Raw genomic sequence first — 13,974 nt, forward strand, 5'->3', positions numbered from 1 at the left:
TTTTATTTCTTTTCTTTTCCTTTTTTTCCCCTCTTAAGGCACTATCCATTAACATGAGCCACTCGCTTAAATCTTAAATGTTAACACAGTTACTGTTTTGGATGAAGAATGTATTTTTTTTCTGATTTTTTTGTCTTCTCCAATGTGAGGTTACTTTGCCAGGTCATTTCCATAAATCCCAGCAATCACAGAAAAACTTAACACCTTATGTAAAAAAAAAAAAAAAAAAATAGACAAAGAGGGCCCCCTAGTGGATCTTTGCAACATTACATTACATTGCATAAATTCACTAACATGGCATAGTTTGGACAGTAGTATCTCACTTGACATTCAGGTAACAAAGCCCATTATGATGATGTAAATTATCCTTTAGCTCTTTGTAAAAGACTTAACAATATTTCCTCCTATGTACAGCTGCATATATTACAAATTCTGATATTAAAAATAGCCTAACCTGTAATCCACAATAAAAGTAATAAAGAAGACGATCGAAAAAGAAAACATGTAAAACAGTAATTTGCTTCCAGGCATACCCAACTGAGGACCTGTATGAGATTTCTGGCATTCCAATATCAAACAGCATGTTACTTAAAAGTCTTCTGGAGGATCTGGTTCTTTCACTCCATTACAGGAGTAGCTTGATATTAACTCCAGCTATACTGTTTAGGGAGGGGTTTTTTTTGTTGTTTTTTTACTTTCTCAGTGTCAGAAAAAAATGTTCATTTTCTGAAATTTGCAGTCCAAGAGCTTGCATGGCACAGTGTCAGACAAGCAGCTTAGTCACAGTCTGTGTTGGGATTATTGCTTCATCCTCAAACTCTGCACTTCCTCCTGTAAGAAACAACAACAAAAAGAACCCTTTTAAACAACTGATTATACTGCGCTCATGATCTTGGAACCACAACTGCTGCTTATTTTTTCACCCATTATGCAGCAGGCAGTAAGTAAGAAGTCAAGACACTGACCTGCAATGCTAGTCTTTTGTTTCTTTCATCCCTCAGTTCTTCTTTCACTTCCTGCATGTCTCGCCTTATAAAAAGAGACAAAGAAAACAAAATGAGGAGGTTGGAGATGCTGGTAAGTCTAAATAGGTCAACAACACTGTGCAGTGCCAGTCAAGATAATAATACATTTAGAAAGTTACTTCTGTAGCTCTAACAGGAAAGACATTTATTTTAATAGTTTAATTTTATTGAACTATTATGGTAATATAAGTTTTTGCAGATATGCTAGGGCATTGGTGTGGGTGCAATTTATGTTAAAAACAACAACAACAACAACAACACACAAACCTCAAAATCTGGTACTCAGATATGCAAATGTTTTAAAATTTTTGTTTTTGTAGATGCAGCTGTCTAAGTGAAAGTCTCTTTTTTGTCTCCCTTGGGAGAAATTGGGGTTACACTACACAAACCCATTGCAATCTTCCATACGTCACAAAAATAATGAATACATACAGGGATTATTTAGAATGGGTAAATAAATAAATAAAAACATTTATTCGCTAAAAAACACCTGTTTGATGATCCAAACTGCACAGGTTAATGACTAACTCAAGTTTTTACACACATTCGTCTCAGCAATAAAGGACTTCTGTTATATTTTTACAAACTATCACTCGCTATACTTTCTGAAAACACACGAACGTGTGAATCTTAAACCTAAAGCAGTTTAAGATTTCATTGTAGTCAAGCTTGCAACTGCAGCCACAGCCATGAACCGCCCCGTTCAGCAGTTTCATACTTGAAATCACCAGGTGTTATAGTCGGTGGTATGTTTGAGCTTGTGAGTCTGAGCTCAGAGCGGACAACACCTCAGATTTACAGACAGATCGCCACATGCCTTTGTAGGTCTACCATAGCAGCCAAGCAGGAAGCTGCTGGATCAAAATGTTTAGTTGCATCTATTAATAACTGTGTAGACATTGACAGATCTGTGCATGCATTATGCACACAATGATCTTGAATACACATTCACAAATATCAGTTGCATTTAGAAAATCTTTTTATACGTTTAGAAAACTGATTACACAAACACGGCTTGAGATACAGTTACACAAGTCTTCACACACATCCCATTAGGATTTGTGTATTTGCCTGTAATTAACATATACTGTCAAAGGTTTTACTGGTACAATGCAAAACATTCAGCTACTGACTAGGGAACAACAGTAATTTGAGTTTCAAACTGATGGTTGGTGAGTTCAAAAGGCTTAAGAAGATCACTGATCAGGAAATGAAATGTCTACAGCTCTGCAGAGTGTGGCACATGTTTATCACTCAGGCTGCTGTAACGTTTCAGATCAAGAGATACAAAAGAGCTGTTGAGTCAGGCTTTTTTTTTTTGGAGGGTGAGGGGAGGGGGTTTCCTATGATGGAACATGCACAGTTACATTCATTTGTATTTCTCTGCTAGGTTTGAATTAGTCACTTCCTGTGTATGTTTGTGCTGCAAGGCATCTTTCTTTTTTTTATTTTAGAAGAGCGTTAACTGAAATGTAATGAAGATCTTCTTTACAAAATTGACTTAAGTTTGTAAAGTAACTTTTAGCCTGTCATAAACCTGTCATGTCTCAGGTTTCAAACATGGCTACAAAACAAGTGAGTTGTACTCACTCCTGTCGTTTCTCAAGCAGCTCCAAAGTCATCCTGAGCTCTTTGATCTCAGCCTGCAGACTTTCCACAGTTGGCTCGTCTTTAAAGGTCACAGTTTTGTTATCTACGAGAACTTTGGGTGGTGTTGGTCGAACTGGAGGTGGTGTCTTGGGTCGAAGATCGGGCTTTGGAGGGGTGGGCAGAAGATTTTCTGTTGTCTGAAATGATTTTAATTGTGAAAAAATTCATACTGCACATTTTCCTACATAGAACAACTTTTTGAACTCAAACTTATGTGATTTCATTTATATTTCACCCAGAACACAGAGTGTTACAAACCTTTTGCAAGCCAGCCAGTATCTCCGTTTCAAACTTTTTTGGTTCTGCATCTGTCTGGTCCGTGCTGCTCTAGTAGTACAAAAGAAGAACAGTCAAGTTTAAATGTCAATCATTGCTAATAGTCATTCTTCACAGCATGCCTTAGGATTTCTGGTTTTTCAGCTTTGCAGGATTAACAGCTAGGTGGGTTTTTTGGGTGGTCAAGTACAAGCTCGCTTTCTCTTTCTTCTAATTCTTTCATTTTTCCAGATAAATTGTTATGACCAAGAAGTCATAACAAGTCTTCTTGGTCAGTGAGCAAGAGGGCTCTCCATAAAAACTGGTCACTTTTCTGTAAAATTGTCTTTTGACAGTGTCGGGAGAATCAGATTGGGACAATGTGTAGCATACATTAGGAGATGGTCCCTTTCAGAAACTCTCAATATGCAGAGCATGAACCAAAACACATGAAGCCAATGCAATAACAGTTAGCTGCCCTAAAGTCACAACTGCACAAATCAGTGCAACCGGACACAGCATGGACTTTAAACCAGGGAGGTGGCAGAGTAAAGACTGTTTATTGTACTCTCAAATGATATCAGATATCATTAGCATTCCCATGTACACCTCCATGGGGTACTGTCTATAAAGGTTCAGGGCTTCAGGTGTGAAGAAGTCTCAAAACATAACAACAACACAAGTGTGAACTGCAGAGGCACAAAATTAATAACATTATTATTAGTTGTAGTAGTAGTAGTAGTAGTAGTAGTATGGGCTTATGGTATATTATTGCTAAAAATGGTTCTAATCCCAACATGGACACAATATTTATAAGAATCACTAAAACTATTAAGGACTGTTTCAAACAATTGTGCTTTAACTGACTGCACAAAATTAAACAGAAAACTGATAAACCTTTGATTCATCTGCAGAAATATTGGTTAACACTGTATCAATACCCAGGAAATACTTGATACCCAATACTGTTTTTGATACCACAGGAGCATAAAACCCCTCAAACCCCCAAAACAAGAATGAAGATTAGAACAAGAGCAACAATAATATCCATGTTTGGGTTGTTAAAATGGAAGCTTTTTTGACTTCTCAAAATTCCTCCAGGTGTTTATTCTTGTAGTCTTGTAAATGCCAACTGCTTCAGCTGCTGGTAAGGGGAGGGCCTGTGTGGACACCTGCATGCAGGTACTGTGTAAAGGTTGTGTGTCAGCAGAAGGAAGCAAAGACGACGCTGTCCGCATCAATACTGTTGCAAATGAGTATCTTATCTGACAGTCGTTTTTAGTATTGAGAATGACTTGTTTTGACAACCCTACTCATGTGGGTATGCAGGTTATAATTTCAGTGTTTCTTGTGAAGCTCTTCACATCCGTGTTGTACACACTGCCACACAGATCGATCGGTATTGGTCGCTAATGCGGACATACTTGTGCTGCTATGGGGAGTCCTGAGGGTGGTCTCCTCTGTGGAGGTTTGGCTCTGTTTGCTGTGGGATGGCTCAGCTTTTCAGTCGGCAGTTCCAATCCATCAAACTCGTCGGTCTCCTTCTCCTCCGGTTGTTTCGGTGGAACAGTAGCCACATCACCATTGGTTCTACAGAAAACAACAATATACCTTCGAATGAACAGCCCTTTTTATTAAAATTACAGACAAATAGAATGATCTGAATTTCAGATCTGAAAAAAAGAAACCTATTGATGTATTTAGTGAAGAAATACTGACGCAGAGGGTTGGAGAGTTTGTATGTGGTTTCTGGTTTCCTGAATAGAGTTGGGCGCTGGTGCTGGTGCAGGTGCAGGTGCAGAGCATGGCAAATAAAGTCTTGAAAAATCACTATAATATTCTATAGTAACTCTGTATTCAGTGTTACTACTTAAGTTTTATAACGTTTTAAATGCTGGTTATAACTGATGAGTTTTTTGAAATATCAGCCTGGCTGTAAAAGCCTTGTGGGATAAGCTTAGATGAACATGAAGGAGGAGTCTTAAAGAAGCTGGAAAAGGCAAATTTGCACAGAAACACTTTTCAAAAGCGTGTTCTTCTTCTCAAGACGGGCCTGTTTTTGTTTTTTCAATTTTGTGTGTGTAAGGCTGTTTGTGAGTTATTGCTCAGGAAACAGGAAATGGGCTGCTCTCGTCTGTTTCGGCCTGATCTGACTCATCCCACAATTTCCACTGAGCCACTAAATGTCAGGCATCCTGGCATTCTTCTTTAAGGAAACCATAGCAACTGGTGGTTGCAACCAAAAACCTTTAACATCTAAATGCTCCACTGTTGGTGCCAGACCAGAGAGGAGAAAGTGTTCCTGACATTTTCTGAGGGCCTATTTGCTTTAGAAAGGCTGCATATGAATAACTATTCTGGTCAGGTCTCCAGAAAGTGGTTTCACATGGAGTTACAAGTAGTGAAAGAGAACATCACAGACGCTTCTGTAAAACTCACTTTGGTAAAACCTTGTTCGGCTTGTCTTTGACTGGAGGCGGGCTGGGTTTGTTGATGGGTGGAAGCTTAACTTTGGTTGGAGGATTGCTTCTTAGGTCTTTAGGCTCTGGTTTATCATCTGCAAAACAAAATCATCACATTAGTCCACAGCAGGATTTTTTTTTAAGATGAATTAGTACGATAATAAAAGCATCTACGATCTCTACCTACTTGTCTTTGTTGTTGTTGGACCGACTTTCTCCATTGCTGATTCCTCTGTCTTTACTGAAAAAAAACCCATTAAATTAAATTTTACCGCTGATTACTAGTTGCATTTGTCACACAAATATAATGGGTCCTCATTTAAAATGCTCAAGGCACTTTATTTAGTACGGCCATAACAATGGCAGCACAGACAAAAGCAGTGATGTCCTACATTGTGCTTTTGTCAGGAAAAAAAGGTCTTATCAGACATTTGCAGTTTCGCTGAAAGTTCTCTTGATCAGCAGAGCATTTCCCAGATGTTTTTGTCTGTAGCAGAATGAGTGAATGAGCGTGCTGTCGCTGTGCAGGGCATGCATGCTGAGCAAACATACCATTGTTTAAATAATATTGTATTTGCAAGTGTGGCTTCTCCTGATTTTGATTCTGATTATTCTGCCCTCAGTTCATGACAAAAAGTGCATGACTGTTTTGCAAAGAACTATAAGACTGTCCAAAAAGCATTATGGTGTAGAAAAATGCTAATGGTGTTCAAATGTAAGGTTTAGGAGTGGCATGTTATGACAAAGATATGCACGTAATTAGAGCAAATCAGGTAACAGCTAGATTTAGTAGCAATGCAGTTACAGTTTCCAGGTCTTAACAAACTGACCATGGACTGGCACTCTGGGTCATCTCATATTTAAAAAATACAGACCGTAAGAGGACTTACCTTGGAGAGAGGTTAAACCATTAAAGTTATGTGACAGATCTCTGTTTGTCATGTAAGTGAAGTGATTATTCTCAAACAGATAAAATGAGCTGTGTGGTTACAGGCCTGCTGAATGAATGCAATCTAAGATGTAAAACTGCTCCAATGCAAAGACCTCAAGAAATCGGACAAAAAAATGTTGCTTTAGTCCTAACATCAAACTCAGACATCTGTAACGGATCGGATGAAAACACAGGAAGCCTACCTTGAGTGTTATGCAACGCATTGTGCAACATTCCCCCCGTAAATAAACCATCCACAGAGCAGAAGAAGCTCAAGTGCTGCTTGTTGCTGGTAGTGGAAAATCTGTGACAGAGCTCTCATCTGTCCCCCACCCCCTTGTTTCCTCCAAGACTCCTAAACTATGTCACATGACCAGTTTAACCATCCCCCATCTTACTACAGTCTGAGACTTCCTGTGAAAATCTTTCAAGTGATACTGTGTGGAAATGATGAGTACAATTTGGTACGAGGCTGCACTGTAATTCTCATAGTACTGGTGCCACTTCCTTTGGCCTTATTTTCACCTGCCTATTTAAGTTTCAGTGAGGGTGCATATTTTGAATCCTTTTAAAAAGCTGTCTGGGCAGACACTTTTGATGCTACAAAACAATTTCCATGAACCACATCCTGCTGTGTGATTCATAGATTAAATTTCTACCTCTTCGAAATTCAAAGGGTGCATTACTGGGCAGTCTCTTCTTTAAAACTGTTTAAATACAACAGCAATACTTAATTCAGTTTAGAAATCTTATATTATATAAAATCAAAACTCAGTCAACAGAATATATTAGATTTCAGACTAAACTAAAAAAGTTAAAAAGCCAATAACTGCTGTGATTGATCGCTAACGTTATCTTCTAAGGAAAAATCATCCCCCCCAAAAAATCAGGATCCAGGTTGCCAGAATTTGCTGCTCTTTTGCATTTTTTCATGATGAGTTTTTCCTGCGTGGCCCCATTTGTGGGTTAGAGAGTTTATGCTGTGTGCTACAGGGCAAGTGTTTAAATCTGTTTAACCTCCTTTACATGGTCACAAGATGAAAATGTCTCATATCTAATGTAAATGTAACTAGGGCATTTCACTGTTTGCGTCTGATGAATCGTTATGTGGAATGCATGTAATCTCAAGAAATGTTCAAATAGTTCCTCTGACTTCAGGGTATTTTTTTCCCTCTACGTCTTTATTTTCTCATAGATCACTACAGAGGCCAATAATTAAAAAAAAAAAAAAAACTTTTATATTTTATTGAATTATTATGTAACTGTGTAAATGTTGACCTGCCTAACCCATTACAGGCCAAACAGTCAGCACACTGCCAAGCAAAACACTGCTGCAGTCAGAAATTCCGACTTGGTCGTGAACCTAAATGTCAAGCTCCACATCATACTTTCAAAGAGCTTCAACCACTGTGCTTCTGTATTTGATCAGGGAAACATTCATGCTGTTCTCTTACCTGAGAGTTTCTTGGAGTTGTTTCGTGCAGGTGGTTGGCTTATGGTCCCTGTCTGCAGGAGGAAAAAGAAATGAAAAAGTAAGTTTTCTGGTACTCCATGTGCCTTATACTCTGTCCCATATTCAATATTCTACACACTGTTTCCACAAATGGGAAATTTCAGTGAGTAAGTCCAAAGCAGACGGTATTTAAAGACAGTACTGAGTCACTGAATACTGGTTGCAGACTTACTAAAATAGACATAATGTATTTTATATTTAAAGGGCATTTCAAAATGACAAAAAAGTATGCATAGCATCAATTACTCCGAAGCATGCCCATGGTTTCATTGCAGTGCAGTTAAACTCCAGTCCAACAGGGTTATGTTTGAGATTGTGTTTTTGTCCACTCACTTGCAAGCTGTTTATCGGTGGAATCACCATGACAAAGTTATCAGGAAAGAAGCCGCACCGGCCGTTTAGCTCTCCCTCCCACCAGCCTTCATCTGCTGTTTCCTTTAGATGGTGATTAAAGAGTCATTTGAGAGAGGTTAAAACAAGCTTCTGTCCTTAGGGATCTGAAATCTCTGAACCTAAGGTCATCAAAAGTCAAGCAGATCACGACGTGTCAACACGAAATAGCTATCTCGAATATTTTTTCCTTAGCATGTCTGGACAAGTGCCACATTTCTGTCCTTAACCCTAGTCAGTCTTGAAAGTAACACAACTGGTTTCTCTGGAAGAACCATATGGTACATTTTAAGAAAGCAAATTATCCAGGGGAATTTATTAGTCTGTCATAAGTGTGACAGCATAGAACAGCTAATAAAAAAATAAAGAAGTGTGCTCAAACCTTGTTCAGTATCACAACAACATCTCCTTTTTTCAGCTCCAGCTCATCCTCTGTTTTGGCCTTGTAGTCAAACATGACTTTGCAACACTCCATAGCTGAGGAGATACGGTGTTAAGAGATAGCATGATTATTAACTTTGCAGAAACTGTCGTACGTGTGAGGAGGTTTCACTAGTGATGACTAATTCTATCCACCCTGGAACAACACTAAATCAAAGAACAGCAACGATTACAAAAGACTGTAATACTTGAGGTAAGTTATAAACCTTTAACCCTGGAAGATCGCTCACTTTGATGTCTCTGTGAAGTAGTTAATCAAGGAATATTGCTGTTAAGTATTTTGGTTTGACCCCACCCATAAAGGTAAAAGTACAAGGAGTTACCACTTGTCCTACTGACGTTGTATACTAGTCTAGCAGCTTTTAAAATGCTGCTCAGAAATAGAACCAGTGTCTCATGTGAGAAAGCTAGCATGTGATGTAAATGTATAAAACTCTGAACTTACATTTTTTTGCTTTGTTCCTAACACTTGCTCTCTGAGTTATCTGAATGGGAACAAAGACAGCATTAAGTAAAAGGAAAACAGCTCATACATATTTTAGAAAAGTTTTTCCACTGTTACAAACCTCCTTATTGAACACAGCGTTGAGTTTTGGTCTTGCCTTGCCCTCATTGTATTTTACATCTGTTTAGATGAAAAATGTTAAAAGTTTTATATGAAAAATGAAACTATAAAAAACTCTGTTAACTGACTTTGCCACCAACCTTTGGGAGAAATGAAAATTTCTTTGACAAAGTTTGATGGAAATGCTCCTAGTTTGCCATTTTTCACCCCCATCCACCATCCATCTTCAATCTGTCATGCAAAGTAGGTCATGAGCCATCAAAATTCACAGGTTATTATATATTGTACAGAAAAACAAGTTCTACAATCTCTGTTGTCATTGGTTGGCGCTATTAAACAAATTAATGAGAAAACTAAAATCTACTGAGAAGTCAAGGAGACTTGCTAACAGCCATAACCGAGACAAATTAATCTTATTTTACTGAAATCTGTACAATACTCTTAGATTTCTTGTAAATTGTAGATACAGTCAACCATCAGACCAACAACCATCTTATCTGTTTTAATTTGTTTTATTTGATTATATTATCCGTCTATTCAGCACTTTGGCCGACACTTGATGTCTTTTAAATGTGTTATTTAAAATAAAGATGACTTGACTATCCTCAACATTGCTTTAGCTAAAAATATGTGAAATTACAAGTAAATAGCTGCACTACCACCTTAGGTTTACATGAAATATCATCTTGTGGTGCATTCCAGACACTTGATTGGCCTGTTTAAGGTGTCTGACGAATGATCCTCAGAACTGCCAGGACTAGTCTGATCAGTTCACATGGATTTCAGAAAATTTATGCTTGCTGTGAACTATGAGTTTAATTATAAATAAAAAGAAATCGATCAAATAAAGCCATATTCAAAACTTTGTTTATTTACCCAGAGAGGTTCAGGCTGAGCAAACACATCGACAACACCCTGATTTACATATCATCGCTATAGTGCAGGGTTCTGACTACAGGGCAGCTTCAGGAAGTGACAGGAAAATGCCTCACTTCTCAGCAGCTGCTATCAGGTATTCACTGTCATGTCATCGCAGAGATTTCTTTTCACCAGCCACAACCTAGTTATTTTAAGCCCATAATCTACTGCTAACATTTGACTCACAGTTTGGTATTTAGAGATCAGATATAAGTGTGAAAGCCATAAGCGTGATAAGAACTGTACCTCTCTGACGATCTCTATAGTCTCACCAGCAGCCAGCTCCATTTCGTCTTCATTCACGGGACTGTAGGGAAACAGTACCTCACATTTTCTTGTCGGTTTCTTCCTTGCTAAAAAAAGAAAGAATTGTCAGACAAAGTAAAGTTCATAATGTTCTTCTAATGAAAAACTTAGAGCTCTTTAACAGTGTCTTTGGGCTAGAAAGCATTGTTATCAAGTTTCAACAGGAAAGTGCTAAGATTGCATAGCTTGGAGCAATTATTCACATTCTGAGCATGTCTGTTCCCACAAAGTCCATTTTTTTTCTACAGCAGAATTAGATATACTTTGCATTGCAAGGATGTGGTAAATGTAAAGAGCAACCTGTTTTGAATATTATTGTAATAACTATTTTTACTGTATTGCTGTGATGGCTCGTTTTGTAGCAAGAGTCATTTTTTTAGCAGGAACTTTACTTAGAGTAGTTTTAAATGACTGACGCTGCATTACCAGCGTGGTTAATTTGGATCTTTTGCACACAATTGGACTATTCTAAGTTAGTGATAGCAGTGTTTTAGAAATTCCTTTTATTTTACAACAAAACAGTTGCTCATATTTTAATTGTAATGTGCATCCTTCTCTAACCCAACCGGTCGCGGCAGATGGCCGCCCCTCCCTGAGCCTGGTTCTGCCGGAGGTTTCTTCCTGTTGAAAGGGAGTTTTTCCTTCCCACTGTTGACAAAGTGCTTGCTCATAGAGGGTCATATGGTTGTTGGGTTTTTTCGTCTGTATGTGTTATTGTACGATCTGCCTTGCAATATAAAGCGCCTTGAGGCAACTGTTGGTGCTGTACAACTGAATTAATATTGAAGTGAATATTGCATTTATTCATTAGTTTTCTATCATTTTTTTCCTTCCTTTTAAATGCTTTTCTGATTAAAGCGTCTGCCACTCCTTTCCTGCTTTTTAAGGTTATGACAGTAAAGAACAGAAAGTGCTGAGAATTCAAACTCTGCATTTTACTTGTTCTAATGCTTCGTGGTTCCCTCTTGCTCTCTCCTCTCAAATAGACTGGGACCTCCTGTTAAAACCAAATAAGTCATATTTTACATGTGTTGCATGCAATGTAGATGAACACAGATATATGCATAGCAAATAGTACAGTACTGTGGACAGTAAAGCCTTGGCAGACCTGGACAAAGTTGGCAGGGAAGATGCCTTTCTTCCCTCTCAGCTCCCCCTGCAGCCATCCTTCCTCACTGGCCTTGGTGACATTTTTGACCACATCCCCCTCCCTCACTGTGAGCTCGTCGTCTGAGTTGCTCTCAAAGTCGATCAGCACCAGCACCTCTACAGTGCATCCGTAAATGGGGCAGAAAATTAGATTCTTTGCACAAAGGCTGGTGTAACTTGTCTCACAAGTGATGTGCCCTGACATCTTAAAAAAACAAGACAAACCCCTAAGCAGTGGAGGCTAGAAGCAAATATGAGCTTGAATGTGGATTATTACAGTTAAAATGCTTAGTTTTCATTTATCACAGAGAAGTGAAACAACTATTCATGTTGTCACTATTTTCCTGAATACAAAGAGAACTTTAGAGATTCTTAAAAGAACTGAAAGTATGGTATTGTTATGTTGGATGTATGTAAAAACAGGTTTTCCCTAATTGTTTAGCAAACACAAATCTTGTAGATACAGTCTGTGCAAGAGCTAGAACGTACACACTCTAGTATCTGTAGAGTAAGGTTTCGTATTTTTGCATGCCTGTACATGTCAGGTACAATACATAAATTCTTGGAGGAGCATTTCAAGCAGATACAAATCCAGTAACTTTTGTCAACACTTAGCAGCTTTTCTTTACCACTGCCACGAATTCCCCACAAAAAGGCAACTGTTAGTCAAAATACTCAGACATGAAGTTGGCTTATTAAGAAAAAACTGATAATGCTGACTCACCCATAGTTGTCCTTCATTCGATCTCCCTTTGATTTGAATATGTAATCCCTCTACAAAGCAGCAAACAAACTCTTTGAGTAGAAGGAGAACTGAAAGAGTGTGGCTGTGTGTGTAACGCTGCTTGATATGGCAACGAAGGACCTTCTTCCTACTTGTCAAACATTAACATTGAGCAACTTTTCCTGCGGCTAGTCATGTTAAATCAACAGCAAAAAGTAGGAGTGGGTCAGACAGTCAAGAGAGAGAGAAGGAAGAGAGAGAAAATGAGGCAGAAGAACAGGTAAGACAGGTTTCTAGTGAAAGAGTAACTCTGATAAGTGAGACTTATGAGAATGACAGCATAATTAATGTGCAGCAAGCAAAATATTTCCCTATGTAAGTTAGACTTTATGAGCCACACAAGTGCATTTTACTTCCAGTCAGCTGTACTGCCATTTGTACTGCCCCGCCCAAAAATCTCAGGCTTTCCCAGAAGTTAAACCAACTCAACTAAACCACAACCATAAATGTGTTTGTAGTAATAATTTTGTTGTAATAGTAATGTTTTATCCCTTAAGGTTAAGTGGCAGGAGATATACAGTAAACAAGGGTTACAGCCAAAATATACTGTGATTGCTTTTTATATAATGTAAGTTAGTTGCAGTAACACAGATCCTTATCTTTTCCTTTAACTCAGTTAATAGGTCAATGGCTTTAGTCAACAGATAAGATGAGCTCCAGTACTTCCTCAGTTTCCATTTTGAATGTTGCCAAACAAGTCAAGTTGTCATTATTTCCAACTTTTAAGATCTTACTTAGACCAGTTACAATAGGGAGTATGAGATGCACACTATCCAAATGTTTAGGGAACGTTTTGGACGAATATCCCACTCTAGCCAAGCCTGGGAGGTATCTGATCAGTCACTATTTTATCCAGCAGAGTGACAAAGAGCTCTAATATCCAACCAAGTAATACAAAAACACCATGAGCAACAGGAAGAAACTGGGCAGAGACAGCATGGAGTTAGGCTTTCTTTTTAAAGAACGTTGTATTAACCTAATCATTGAATGACAAATATCCATAGTATTTGAAAGCATCCTTACTTAGTGCCCTAATATTTTTTATTACATTGTAGTAGTGAAAAATGAATCAATTAGTACAAACTGACAAATTTTACTTGACTTCAGCCTGGTCTGATACAGTAATTGGTTGATAGGTGTTTGGTTGAATGGGATGTGCACAGGCACACTGTAGCTTTATGCTGTGTTGTTTATTCAACTCCCAGTGACTTACAGGGATTTGATTGCTTTGATTGAAGCAGGTGATCTTGGCCTTTAGTCAAAAAACAGAAACATGGTTTTTAACCAAATCGGCTCCACCCTGATACGCTCTTACCAATATTATGAAAGTAAAGTGCAAAGTGTGGTTCACTCATAGCACACAAACATAATCTTTTTAGGCTACACCGACAGTAGGTACTTCTTATTGATTCATGAGCCAGCCTAAGTATGTTTAAGAGCCCCATGGTGTGTGGACCCTGGGAGCACCATCGTTTCCAAAGACAGTGGTAAATAAAGATAACCTAAAAGACTGTAAAGATGCTTTTTAATTAAAGACACATACAGACAAATGTCAAAGTAATCAGTGTTTCTTTAATTTACAGTC

General features: G+C 38.2%; 1 protein-coding gene across 1 annotated transcript; it reads right to left on the reverse strand.

Annotated features, from left to right (window-relative positions):
- On the reverse strand, positions 1-12,450 carry sh3d21 (SH3 domain containing 21). Its single transcript, XM_063486884.1, has 17 exons — positions 12,330-12,450; positions 11,565-11,722; positions 11,396-11,453; positions 10,397-10,503; positions 9,373-9,463; positions 9,234-9,292; positions 9,113-9,152; positions 8,609-8,703; positions 8,170-8,271; positions 7,778-7,829; positions 5,580-5,633; positions 5,370-5,487; positions 4,355-4,520; positions 2,934-3,002; positions 2,616-2,812; positions 966-1,029; positions 1-831 (listed from the first exon to the last, which is right to left on the reverse strand). Exons 1-17 carry the CDS (start codon positions 12,331-12,333, stop codon positions 799-801), a joined length of 1,467 nt encoding a protein of 488 aa, XP_063342954.1. The 5' UTR covers positions 12,334-12,450; the 3' UTR covers positions 1-798.
- Between the last annotated feature and the right edge of the window lie 1,524 nt (positions 12,451-13,974).

The sequence above is a fragment of the Pelmatolapia mariae genome, linkage group LG10_11 (assembly GCF_036321145.2).
Source record: "Pelmatolapia mariae isolate MD_Pm_ZW linkage group LG10_11, Pm_UMD_F_2, whole genome shotgun sequence".
NCBI classification, from domain to species: Eukaryota; Metazoa; Chordata; class Actinopteri; order Cichliformes; family Cichlidae; genus Pelmatolapia; species Pelmatolapia mariae.

What these genes read in the sequence shown, in the direction of transcription:
- sh3d21 (XM_063486884.1), bottom strand. An exon ending in TCCCTGCCAACTTTGTCCAG is followed by an intron (nt 11,454 to 11,564) that starts GTCTGCCAAGGC and finishes TGGTTTTAACAG; the next exon opens with GAGGTCCCAGTCTATTTGAG. An exon ending in TTGTTGTGATACTGAACAAG is followed by an intron (nt 8,272 to 8,608) that starts GTTTGAGCACAC and finishes CACCATCTAAAG; the next exon opens with GAAACAGCAGATGAAGGCTG.